The 14277-nt window shown below is 32.1% G+C and overlaps 1 protein-coding gene across 3 annotated transcripts in view; it reads right to left on the bottom strand.

Moving 5' to 3' along the window:
- Positions 1-2155: 2155 nt before the first annotated feature.
- Positions 2156-14277, bottom strand: part of LOC139512523 (cubilin-like) — a 142838-nt gene continuing 130716 nt past the window's right edge. For all 3 annotated transcript variants that reach the window (XM_071300207.1, XM_071300206.1, XM_071300208.1), the window contains 5 exons: positions 11889-12030; positions 6863-7044; positions 6097-6256; positions 5122-5363; positions 2156-2386 (listed from right to left, as the gene is read on the bottom strand). In XM_071300207.1, the coding sequence (XP_071156308.1) occupies positions 2282-2386; positions 5122-5363; positions 6097-6256; positions 6863-7044; positions 11889-12030 (831 nt within the window). In that variant the 3' untranslated portion in view covers positions 2156-2281. The remainder of the gene's footprint in view (positions 2387-5121; positions 5364-6096; positions 6257-6862; positions 7045-11888; positions 12031-14277) is intronic.

The following is a 14277-nucleotide window of genomic DNA, read 5'->3' as shown; positions in this document are numbered from 1 at the left end:
CCTTACAATCATTCCATACAACAAATATAGTAGAATTATTGCATATAGTATGAGAACAACCGACCAAAACACAAAAATTTAACTATAACCACTGAACCATGAAAATGAGGTCAAGGTCAGATGACACCTGCCAGTTCGACATTTACACCTTACAGTCCTTCCATACACCGAATATACTAGCCCTACCCATACAGAAATTGCTAACAATAGCACACAAGTTTCACATGTGAAGCACATGAGATGCAAGTAAGAATTGTATGCAAATCAGGTTGCTCATATGTGCAGTTTGGTAGTTCATATGTGCCCACAACAATCTAACATAATGCTCACATGTGCAATTCAAACCTAAGGTGAGCTTTTATCATCCATGTTAGTTTTATGTTAGTTTTGTACTTTGAAAAGTTTTTCCATTCTTCTAACCATTCAAAACTAACCTACATCATTGCTCATATGAGCTTTTTCAAAATGACATGCCCAGTCATGTACTTCCTGTAAATTCAAATTCATGAAAAGCATGCAATAAATGGAGGTAGATGGATATGGAAAATGTTAAGTCCTATATTGTGCTATTAACTTTTTTAACATGATGTATCAATTATTTTATTTTCAACTGAATTATTTAAGATTTTCATTTGAATTTGAAAAATTTCCTTTTTTAATGCAGCCATTTTGTTTTGGTCAACTATAATATTCACGTGTGCAACATGCTCATATGAGCAATCTAATAAAATGCACATGTGAAACAAAAGCTCATATGAGCAGTTGCACATGAGGTTTTTAACATGCAAATTTAAGGTTAGTTTCATATGTGCAATTTTTTTGCTCACAAAATGCTCACCTAATTTGCATGTTAAAAAACTTGTGTGCAATCATGTTAGTTGCTAACGTGAGCATCTTATGTGCAACTTATGTGCAACATGTTAGCACTTTTTGGTAAGGGTATTGCTTATAGTATCTGAGATATGGACTTGACCACCAAAACTTAACCTTGTTCACTGATCCATGAAATGAGGTCGAGGTCAAGTGAAAACTGTCTGATGGGCATGAGGACCTTGCAAGGTACGCACATACCAAATATAGTTATCCTATTATTTATAATAAGAGAGAATTCAACATTACAAAAATTCTGAACTTTTTTTCAAGTGGTCACTGAACCATGAATATGAGGTCAAGGACATTGGACATGTGACTGACGGAAACTTCGTAACATGAGGCATCTATATACAAAGTATTAAGCATCCAGGTCTTTCACCTTCTAAAATGTTAGCCAACGCCGCCGCCATCGGATCACTATCCCTATGTCGAGCTTTCTGCAACAAAAGTTGCAGTCTCGACAAAAAAGACCAAACAAAAGTACACAAAACACAACATAGATTGAGCAACACGAACTCAACCAAAAACGGGGTGGGTCTCAGGTGCTCCAGAAAGGTAAGCAAATCCTGCTCAACATATGGCACCCGTCAATTATAAGGTAGCCTATAATATAAAGAGTGGTGATGATCAAAACCATCAGTATGTCAATTGGGAGTCAGACAAATGATTCACAAAAGGCCACGAATTAAGCAGACTGTTGTGCAAGTACTACGATTAAAACCTGCATACGATCAAAGGGTGAGGTACACAAAAAAATGTTATAAGACAGGACAATGACTCTTTATTTCCTTGCATTTCTGTTTTTCAGATTGACTAAATGGTTGACTTAAGCAAAGATGAAAATGCAATTAAAATCACATGTAGGTCCATGCATATGATTTATTGGTGGTGTTAAACTCCATCACACTTGCTTATATCATATTGGGTACTTTTTTATGGAGGTAGCCAGTGTATCCAGAGAGAACCTCGGACATTCGGTAGGATTACTGGCCATTCTATTCAATGAAGATAGTTGAACTTACCTCTGTAATGACAAACTAGTGCTCACTGTTAAGTATTTTCCCTGAAAAAGCCCCATATTGAATTTTCTCTTATTTCTATGTTGAAGCAGACAAACTTTGGTTTAAATCAATTGAGCAGGTTCTCAAGAGAAAATTTTTAAAGGAAAATTTGTGGACAATGGATGCCAAAGTGATAGCAAAACCTTCAGGCCAAATGAGCTAAGTTAGATGAATTTATACATGCATAAGTGTGTGCTGAAACAATAATCTACAAGTGACAATTGACAATTAAAGACTTTTATTTGATAGACAATTGTCTCTCACATAAATAAAATTTACAAATGAAATTAAGGAAACAATATGACATGAATTATATAAATCTTTGTGACGTGATAAATAATTGTGAATTAGCTGGTATATACAAGTCTGAATAATGGCGCTGATCCTGACCCACTGGAAACATACTTGACATAAACTTGGTTTGTATCAGCATGCAATGGTGCAATGGTTTCCTAAAAATACAAATAAAATATAACATCAGACTTAGCTTATCTATAGAACATTAGACACTGCATATTTTAATAATGTGTAGCCTTCCTTTTGTCTTTGGTGGATAGATATCTAACTGGCAAACAAACCACTTCTTCTTATTTCTATACAAAAAATGGTTCAATTTTGTTTTCTTTTTGTTCAACATTAAAATGATTCTTATATTTCTCTTGATCAAAATCCACCAATGACAGTTGAGCTTTTTTCACATTGAACAAATACAATATATATTACGATTTTGTTCAACTTACAGTGAGTTGACTATTAGTGTTGCTCTCCTAAAGTTAAAGTCTTATAGGATTGTAAGTATATTTTATTTTATAACCTTGCACTTTCACATTTTGACTGAACAATTTATCCAATATTCTGACCAGTTGAACAATTTGATTTTATAAAACAAATTGCAATTTGGTCAAAATTTTGAATGAGTTGCAATTGGTGGAGAGCAACACTAACAGTCAACTCACTGTAATTGCTCTAAATAAAACATAAATGATGAACAAATCAGACCAGATCTAAAACACCAAAAGACATCTAAAAAGACAGCAATAGATCAGAGTCTTACAAATATGTCAAAACTAGATTGTCCAGAGTAATAATCAAAGCCTTAAAGGCTGTAAAAGCAATTGCTGCCATGTTAACATGGTTAATGTTTGGGGACTTTTATTTTTCATCCACATATATACAAGAATTAAACCTGACATGAGTGTTGTCTAGTTAAAAGTAAGAAGGTTTTATCTTTACAATGTATATAAATAAAAGACTTTAGCAGAAAGTCATTTTTAATATGTTTTATATTTCACAAGGAGACAACACGTTTACCAGGCTAAAGTTGGGGTCAAATATACATGTGCTGAAACATATAACTCAAAAAGAAATCATCATGGATTATCCCCTGGTAGTGTTTGTAACTTCCTTGGCAGTAATTTCCTTTATTGATTTAATTTTAACAATTTTCTTTATTAATTTATATTTAACCATTAACACAAATGATTAAGTTAAAACATTTCAACTTTCCAGACGCAAATGTTAAAAAACGGGAAAGAAATAAAATATCTTACAAGACATAAACATGTAAAGAATAAATGTATATTTCAGATTAATAAAAATATTTTCATAATGTTACTTTGTCATCATTTTTAAAACTAAGTTCCAAACATTATTGCTCAGTTGATATGTGTCCTTCTGATGCGGTACGAGCACAGGCACTTGTTTCTATCCATAGGAAGGTCGATTATCCATATAAATAGTTTTATATGGATAGTCGACCTTCCTATGGATAGAAACAAGTGCATGTGGGTACGAGATAACTACAATTCTCATGCCATCCCGAAAAGGGGGGTCATCACAGACAAACATGACATTAAATCGTTATCACTGAACTAGTATATATATTGTATAGGGGCCAGCTGAAGGACGCCTCCGGGTGCGGGAATTTTTCGCTGCATTGAAGACCTGTTGGTGACCTTAATTCTGCTGTTGTATGTTTTTCTATGGTCGGGTTGTTGTCTCTTTGACAAATTCCCCATTTCCATTCTCAATTTTATTATACGAACAAGAACAAACAGCTCTACGTTGCTTTGATATTTATCAATTTTTAGGAAACATTACGAAAAATGATCTTCAATATTTCGAAAACATGTGAAATAAAATTGCTAACACGGTGGACCGTCGAGTGTCAACAAACGTAGTAGACTTGTTCACTGAAAAGACGAGGATAATGGTTTCATCTGACAAGTCACATTTGTTATGCAAACCCAGTTTTGATCATGATATTTAAAAAGACGTACTTTTTTTCAATCTATGTATTAATAAACTAGAAAATTCCAAATTGTAAATATCTCTTCATCTGGACCGACTTGGCATCTACTACGTTTGGACGGGTCCATTTCATTAGTAAGGTGATCGATAAATATTACGGAGTTTTGACAGAAAAGGAAAACGAACTTATTGTTATGTGTTTTCAACAAGGGTTTCGTTCCGCTAAATTATTTGCGCAAATAAAGTTTGTCTATTTTTAGATTACAGGTAATAATTTGACACTACGCATTAACCTGTGTAGTGATTTTGATTTTACGATAAATGTATGAATGAACGATAATTTTATGAATGAACAAGAGCACCTGACCTCTTAAAGAAACACAAATTAAACATAAAAAACCGTATTTATTAGGAGATAATTCAGTTAAATTTTCAATACTAAATCAACAACTGAAATGAATCCATATTTTGTTGAAACATCGTACGAACGGCGGAAAACGGAATCGCATTTATAAAAATGTACTTTTTTTCACTCGGACTTCTATGTTATTTGATAGTCAAACGGTTGACCCTTTAAATACAAAAATACATCTACAAGAACATATTCTGAAACTTCTTAAATCCACTAACGTTTTTTTAAAGTCTCAAGCTATGTATTGCATTAGAAAACATACATAGGTGTTAAAGAATGACTGACCAGGAGCCTGTTTAACAAAATACTATGGCTTGATCTGGGCGGAGTCTCTGATCTGGGTCACAAAGATGGCCATACGCGACGGCATAAAAGCAATTGCTTTAAAAATCTTAAGCCTGCAAATATGAAATAAATTCAAAAGCATTTTGCTTTTACACCTTAAACAACCAGGTAGTATCTACTGTAGGTAAAATCTATTTCATATTCTGAGTTAGAAGCTACAAGGAAAACATTCGTACTTACACTACTACAATAACGACTAAATTTGAGATTAGATTCACTTCCACCATTGTAAACTTCTACGTAATTTGTATCACACTGTGCTGTTCCGAAAACATTTATACTTGTAAATCTGACAGTGATAGTCCTCCTGGCTGGTGCAGACAACAACCAGCCACATGTCTGACGCAGGGTGTTGTTGCTAGGGAAACCAGGGCTTGTCAAGCTACCATTAACACCAGTTATATTCCCACCACATCCAATACCTAAAGATAGATAGAAATTTAATCGGCAGTTTCAGAATCTAATGCATTCTGGGTAATATTTTTAAAAGTGTACATCAAAACGTTGTGATTGGTTAAAAACGTTCCAAACATTTGAAATTCAACCAATGACATAACGTTATTTTAGTTTTGGTCTACGAACAATGAGATTACCCATATTCCTTCAGTTTCTGAAAAGGTGAATTTTAATGATGGTATATTTATCAAAACAGATCTTGTCCAAGATGTCTTAAAATAAAATATACAATTGAATTAATCAAATTAAGGTCAATCTATGAGTATGCCTGTTGAATATATATGTTCTTTCAAAATCACTGAGTTTTGTTTTGCCAGGTTTCCAGAATAAGGCAAACATTTTGATTAAAATAAAGGATCTCTTATTACAAACAAAATAAATGATATTTTCATTTCATCCATGGTTATGTATCATCTTAATCGGAAATGTCTTTTTTAATTGTTGAATAGAGTCACTTAAAACTTCATAAGGATTCTATCATAGTAAACTTTAAACAAAAACTTCTCTCTTCACAAATAACATATTTTTAACAATTTCAAAAATCATGTTTTAAATGAACCATGATTTTTCTATTGCTCATAATAACTCAATTTTCTGTATCTTTCGCAACTGAGATCCATCTAAATAGTTCCAGACTTTTTACAGAATGAAATAAATCCCTAATTCTTTTTCCTGAAAATGGATAAGCCAATAATTTACCGTTAAAAGAAGCTGTGTATGATATGGAATAACCAGGATGTGTAACAGAAATATCTGTATAGAACTTCATCCACAATCTGTTTCCTTGTGCAAAGATAGGGTCTGGTAAAGCCATTCCACATAATGTAGCTATGTCTGTTCCACTTGAACTATTCCGTATCTATCAACATTCAAGTTATATAAAAACCTTTTCTGAATGAAACTGTTATTTCAAATGGTATAAAAAAAAACATTCATGAACTTTACATACAACTTCATTTTAAATACTCTTAATCAAATGTTTGAAAAAAAAGAATTACTTACAGGCATTATTTATTTTAAAGCAACTTGCTATGTGTTCCAATATTTAATAGTCTCAATATACATAGCAGTTTTATTCATATCTAAATTTTTGGAATATGAAATAAGAGCATTCATACTTTAATGCTTCCCAAGTTCCCTGTAAAGATTTTTAATTGCTTTTCTAACAAAAAAACATGAGCAAAAAATTGCACTGCATCATTAATTCTCATCATGTCCAAAACAATCCTCCACCTAGACAGCACATAAGGATCTCTTGAATATTTTCAAAAAGAATTTTGTATTCTTACCATGTGTATTTTGTTGAAGTTATAAGACTGCATGCTGTTAAAAAAGTTCAGGCTTTTTAGATCTCTAATAATATTTTATTTTTTTTAGATTTTTCTGTTTTCAAAAAAAATTCAGGTATAAGTCAGACACAATCTTAACAATTTTTACACATTAATATTCTTGTAATAAATCTTACCAACAAACCATCATACTGACAACTTCTATGTGCTTCTATCTGGAATGAGTTGAAGTATAGAGATAATGATGTTCCTGGAGAACTGGTCACTGTCATCTCACAGTAACTATCTACAGGGTAGTTCCCTGGCCATCCTGGACTATATATCTGACCGCTGTTACCATTGTAAGTTCTATTACAACCTGTTAAAAATAAGAAATTGAAATTTTTGACCACATTTATAACATCAATGGTCAATGTGGAACTGATATTTCTGTTAACATTGTAAGTTCTATTGCAACCTTTTAAAAATAAGAAATTGAAAACTTTGACCACATATATAACATAAATGGTCAGTATTGAACAAAAATTTAATCAAATGAAAACCTGATCTTTGCATTGTCAACAAACTTCTAAAAAACTTTAGAATTTACTGAATTTACAAATCAATCAGAACATTTTACTGCAATTTTCATTTTTGCCTTTATTTTTCTTTTTTTTTTTGTAAATCAAACATGTTTTTACAATATAAAAAATTATCAATCTTTACATAATTTACTTTCATCCAAAAACACATGTTGTGACATGAAAGAGGAGGGGTTGGAGGGGTCCTGATCCTGAAATCCTGGGCTTAAAAACATGAAATCCTGAGATCCCAATTTAAAGAAATTTAAATCCAGACATCCCAAAATTGGAAAAAAGAAATCTCGGATCTTGAAAGGATCAATCCTGCAATCCTGAGCTTAAAACACCTTATCCTGGAGTCCCGATAAAGGTCCTATCCCCCCTCTACCAACTTTACAAGTAAAAAAATCAAAGTGATGGATATCATTCATGGAACGATTGGAAGAGTAGCTTGGATAATTTCATATTAAGGTATTGTGGAGACAAAAGAACACAAACAAGTGAAACTGTGAGCTACTGCTCACTGATGATACCCCCACCGCAAGTGGATAATTGTAATAGTGTAAAAATATGTGCAAGTGTTCGGTAAACAGGAAGTTGTTGAGTGATGAATCTGAAAACGCATCACACGGTAAAGCTGACTTATTTAAACCCTGAAACCAAATTTCAGAAATCCTTGTATTGTAGTTCCTGAGAAAAATGTGACAAAAATTTTCAACTTGGCTATCATGTGTAAAATCATACAAGTGTTTTCGGTAAACCGGATGTTGTCCAGTGATGGTTCTGAAAACGCATCACACAGTATAGCTGACTTATATAAACCCTGAAACCAAATTTCAGAAATCCTTGTATTGTAGTTCCTGAGAAAAATGTGACGAAAAGTTTTCAACTTGGCCATCATGTGTAAAATCATACAAGTGTTCGGTAAACAGGAAGTTGTCGAGCGATGAATCTGAAAACGCATCATACTGTAAAGCTGACTTATACAAACCCTGAAACCAAATTTCAGAAATCCTTGTATTGTAGTTCCTGAGAAAAATGTGACGAAAATTTTCAACTTGGCTATCATGTGTAAAATGATACATGTGTTCGGTAAACAGGAAGTTGTCGAGTGATGAATCTGAAAACGCATCACACAGTATAGCAAACTTATATAAACCTTGAAAGCAAATTTCAGAAATCCTTGTATTGTAGTTCCTGAGTAAAATGTGACGAAAGATATTCATGGGACGGACGGACTGACGGACTGATGGACGGACTGATGGACAGACAGAGGTAAAACAGTATACCCCCCCTTTTTTAAAGCGGGGTATAGGTATAATAAAACACTTTTGCTGAAAATTCTTCTAGTAAATGTTACCTACTACCCTTATAAATATAAGACATAAGCTAAGAACTTTAAAGTGTCAACAAAAATAATCTAAAAATGTTGTTTTGGGGCATTTTGTAAGTTAAAACATAGGTTATATGACATTGAAGATTAAAAGTTGTAGATTGCCTTTTGATCAATTTATATTTTTCAGAACAGAACATTGAAAATGTACTTTTTAAACGTAAACAAATCAAAAACTTATTTTATTGAAATCGGGATTTTTTCTTAAAAATATATATTCACTTCTTATAAAAATTCAAATGACTAAAATAGACATAATGATTGATGGGGAATAAACTAATAAAAAATGGTTTGTTATAATCAAAAGTTTTAAAATTTTAAAACTGTTTCTAGCCAATTACTGATAAAAAAAAAATATAAGTGAACTAACCTAAATTGTTGATTAATTGCAGATGATTATTGGAAATTTATCAAGTTAATTATAGGCCTTACTTGAATACCTTTTATATATTCATATTTAAATTTATATTTTCATGTGGTTGCCAAGACCTGCTTCAACATTTTAAGTAGAAGAAATAGTTTTTTATATGTTTGATTGATGTTTTCATAAACTTGAAATATTTTTTAGACATGATAATTGTAGTTGTATGGTTTAACATAACAACTAGAGGCTCTAAAGAGCCTGTGTCGCTCACCTTGGTCTATGTGAATATTAAACCAAGGAAGCAGATGGATTCATGACAAAATTGTGTTTTGGTGATGGTGATGTGTTTGTAAATCTTACTTTACTGAACATTCTTGCTGCTTACAATTATCTCTATCTATAATGAACTTGGCCCAGTAGTTTCAGAGAAGATTTTTGTAAAAGATAACTAAGATTTACGAAAAATGGTTCAAAATTGACTATAAAGGGCAATAACTCCAAAAGGGGTCAACTGACCATTTCAGTCATGTTGACTTATTTGTAAATCTTACTTTGCTGAACATTATTGCTGTTTACAGTTTATCTCTATCTATAATAATATTCAAGATAATAACCAAAAACAGCAAAATTTCCTTAAAATTACCAATTCAGGGGCAGCAACCCAACAACAAGTCGTCGGATTCATCTGAAAATTTCAGGGCAGATAGATCTTGACCTGATAATCATTATGTCAGATTTGCTCTAAATGCTTTGGTTTTTGAGTTATAAGCCAAAAACTGAATTTTACCCCTATGTTCTATTTTTAGCTGTGGCGGCCATCTTGGTTGGTTGACCGGGTCACGCCACACATTTTTTAAACTAGATACCCCAATGATGATTGTGGCCAAGTTTGGTTTAATTTGGCACAGTGGTTTCAGAGGAGAAGATTTTTGTAATAGATTACTAAGATTTACGAAAAATGGTTAAAAATTGACTATAAAGGGCAATAACTCCTAAAGGGGTCAACTGACCATTTCAGTCATGTTGACTTATTTGTAAATCTTACTTTGCTGAACATTATTGCTGTTTACAGTTTATCTCTATCTATAATAATATTCAAGATAAATAACCAAAAACAGCAAAATTTCCTTAAAATTACCAATTCAGGGACAGGAACCCAACAACAGGTTGTCCGATTCATCTGTAAATTTCAGGGCAGATAGATCTTGACCTGATAATCAATTTTACTTCCTGTCAGATTTGCTCTAAATGCTTTGGTTTTTGAGTTATAAGCCAAAAACTGAATTTTACCCCTATGTTCTATTTTTAGCTGTGGCGGCCATCTTGGTTGGTTGGCCGGGTCACCGGACACATTTTTTAAACTAGATACCCCAATTGTGATTGTGGCCAAGTTTGGTTTAATTTGGCCCAATAGTTTCAGAGAAGAAGATTTTTGTAAAAGATTACTAAGATTTACGAAAAATGGTTAAAAATTGACTATAAAGGGCAATAACTCCTAAAGGGGTCAACTGACCTTTTCGGTCATGTTGACTTATTTGTAAATCTTACTTTGCTGAACATTATTGCTGTTTACAGTTTATCCCGATCTATAATAATATTCAAGATAATAACCAAAAACTGCAAAATTTCCTTAAAATTACCAATTCAGGGGCAGCAACCCAACAACAGGTCGTCGGATTCATCTGAAAATTTCAGGGCAGATAGATCTTGACCTGATAAACAATTTTACCCCAGTCAGATTTGCTCTAAATGCTTTGGTTTTTGAGTTATAAGCCAAAAACTGCATTTTACCCCTATGTTCTATTTTTAGCCATGGCGGCCATCTTGGTTGGTTGGCCGGGTCAAGCCACACATTTTTTAAACTAGATACCCCAATGATGATTGTGGCCAAGTTTGATTTAATTTGGCCCAGTAGTTTCAGAGGAAAAGATTTTTGTAAAAGTTAACGACGACGGACGACGACGACGGACGACGATTGGACGCCGGACGCAAAGTGATGGGAAAAGCTCACTTGGCCCTTCGGGCCAGGTGAGCTAAAAATGTGTTTGTAGACATGATAAATATATAGTTATAATTTATATTGATTTCTATAGTCTCTCATAATTCTTTATAGAATGGCACTTGTATTTTAATTTATAAATTTATTGTTTTATGCAATTTATATATTATGATGATTGTATTATATGTATAACAAGTGGTGAGACTCTAATAAAATATTGAATCTTGAATCTTTATATTTCATCTTTTTTAAAGATCATGTTAATCCTTAATTAATCAATTATCTTTCAGAGATAATTTACAGATTCCCTTTATGTAATGTAGATCAAAAGTAATAGGCAATAAATAAATCTATTATCCTTATATATCAAACATCTATTGTATACATTTGTGTATTCAATTATGAGGTCAAATATTCATTGATATTTGTTTATTGGGTATGTATATTGAAAGGGTCTGTATAATTATGTAAGACTGAGGTTGATAAGTAATGTGGTCAATTTGATTGACAGTTTAGGAGGTGGGGCATTGTAATTAAATGTCCACCTTGTCCCTGAATGGTTGATGATAATGAGTTGTCAATCATCTAGTATTGTATCAATACTCAATTACCTAATCAATATGTTTTAAAAAAAAGCCTTTCCATCAACACACCTTAATGACATACATTCTTGAATGAACTTTATATGTATATATTATGTGCACATACATGAGAACTATAGGGAACTATATTTCAGTGTGAATATATTTAGTTATAGTAGCTAACCTGTCGTGTTTTAGGGAGGCCAGTGCCTAAGGAAAGATTTAGAACAAATCATAAAAAAATCTGAACTGGAAACCCTAACCTATGGACAGGAATGAAATTTGAGATTATATATAACACATACTAGCAATCTGGTATTTAAGTGAGAAACCATTACTACTGGCCATCCCCATCATGGCTAGATTAACTTGTACAGTAGTTCCTATTGAATCAAATGGACCAGGCATTGTACTTCCACAGAAATGGACAGACTGACCCATAGTGCCCTGTAAAGTATCAAATATTTCATGGTTAGTTATTCATAGTACATTTATAAATATTAAATGTAGAAAGTCTTGTAACGATAACACTGGAATGACTGCTGCAGAAAATGTTTTGCCCTAGGCACCGAAACATGTCGATCATTTAATACATTTTCTGCAGCAGTCACTTCAATGTTTTTATTACAAGTCTTTCTACATGTATTGTGTTTTATTGTAACGACCCAGCATACCCAAGGTATCCACTTCAGGGACTAACTTACTACAGATTCACCAGGCTCTCTTAAGCTTTACATTATTAATTTTTAATTAAAAATATTAAAGACGCCTAAGTGGCCTAACGATAGTGGCCTAACGATTTGGTGCATACTTATTTGCACAGTATACTTCCGATTATCAGTCTCCTGCCCCAGTCCTTTTACAATATATTAACAGGCTGATGTTTATTAATTCAATAGGAGCAATTCAAGTAATAAGTACTTTATTTGTTAATATATATAAACTGGAGTATATATAGAACGTGAACATGATAAAATGCATTATTTTTGGGCTTATATTTCTGAATATGTGAATAAAACCAATTATTTGAAAATTGACCTTAAAATATGTATCTATCAGCTGTACACATCATGTAAGTGTGTTGGAGTCAGCGACTGTAGCTAAAACAACTGTTTTTTATGAGCATTTATAGAAATTCATTTATCTTTTACACCAATTTAAGATCAAGTTCTCATGTCTCCTCATGTTGAAAAAGAGGAGCCAGCAAGAAAATATTCTATTTTACAGTGCTTATCCAGTGACCTTTGGGGTATCACAATAGCAATGGCCAAAACAGTTTACCAAATTGCAGTTAGATTTCTTCTCCAACTAACTGATCAACTGGTAAAATGTTTTAGCAGATTGCTCAAGTGAAATGTTGTTAGTATGAAGTGAGTGCTGTGAAATCAAAAGTAATACTTACCATCCAGATCCAGTTAGTTCATATCTTTGTCATTTGTCTCAAACACAAAAAATGACTTACTATACATGTAGTATGAGTCACTGAATAAGAAGGTCTAATTTTGACATGGAAACTTCTATCATAAATAGATTTTATAAATAAATAGTTCAAACCATTGTTTTGTAGATGTATATTTTATAGCTTTGTCTTCTAAGACAAAGTTATTGTGTAATTATGATTCGTATAATATTTTCTATACAAATTACTGATCTTCTGGCATTAAAGGGAAATAATTTTTATTGAGTTATTGTACACTAAAAAATTAATCAATGATACCTGGCTTCTGATTTTGCCTACAATTTTTTTCAAAATTTTAATCATCTTAAAAATAAATTTCATTGTTTCTTTTCAAAACAGAGGATAAAAGTTTAGTAATCATAAAAGTAATGTTACAAACAAATTAAATGAGGAAAGTTGATATTTGTCAGACAAAAATTGTGACAACATTTTGCTGATTTTCAGTAATGTAAATTATTTCCCTTTAATGGTAGCAGATAAGTAATTGCTTTAGAAAAAAAAAATCCAAATTACAATTATGCACTAACTTGTTGTTGGAAAACGGAGCTATAAATTATAGACTTACAAAACAATGTTTTCAACTATTTATTTATAAAATCTATTTATGATAGAAGTTTCCATGTCAAAATAAGACCTTCTTATTCAGTGACTCATACTATAGTAAGTCATTTTTGTGTTTGAAACAAATGACAAAGATATCAACTAACTGGATCTGGATGGTAAGTATTACTTTTGATTTTACAGCACTCACTTCATACTAACAACAATTCACTTGAGCAATCTGCTAAAATATTTTACCAGTTGATCAGTTAGTTGGAGAAGAAATCTAACTGTAATTTGGTAAACTGTTTGAGCCATTGCTATTGTGATACCCCAAAGGTCACTGGATAAGCACAGTAAAAAATATTTTTCTAAAAAATTGGAAATTTCAGTTTGTTTTTTTTTTTTAGAAAGTTACGTTATTTTTATAATTTTAAAGTGTAATGAATGGAATGAAATAATTTCAAGCAAGCAGCATTGCTTTCAAATAAATTTTCTAGAATCAAAACCAAGGAATAATAATATCTTTTACATGCACACAAGTGTCTTAAAAATATTGAAGTATAAAATTTGGATCCAGGGTTTAAAGATTTTTTTGTTTTTCTTAAAAACTTTTTTCCATTAAGATCATAATCTGACAAACGAGGTATCAATTCAGTGTGGCCTTAACTGTATACATATACATATTGTTTGTT

Source organism: Mytilus edulis, chromosome 2 (genome assembly GCF_963676685.1).
Source record: "Mytilus edulis chromosome 2, xbMytEdul2.2, whole genome shotgun sequence".
NCBI classification, from domain to species: domain Eukaryota; kingdom Metazoa; phylum Mollusca; class Bivalvia; order Mytilida; family Mytilidae; genus Mytilus; species Mytilus edulis.
The sequence above is the reverse complement of the archived record's forward strand: the minus strand, read 5'-3'. Positions and strand labels throughout refer to the sequence as shown.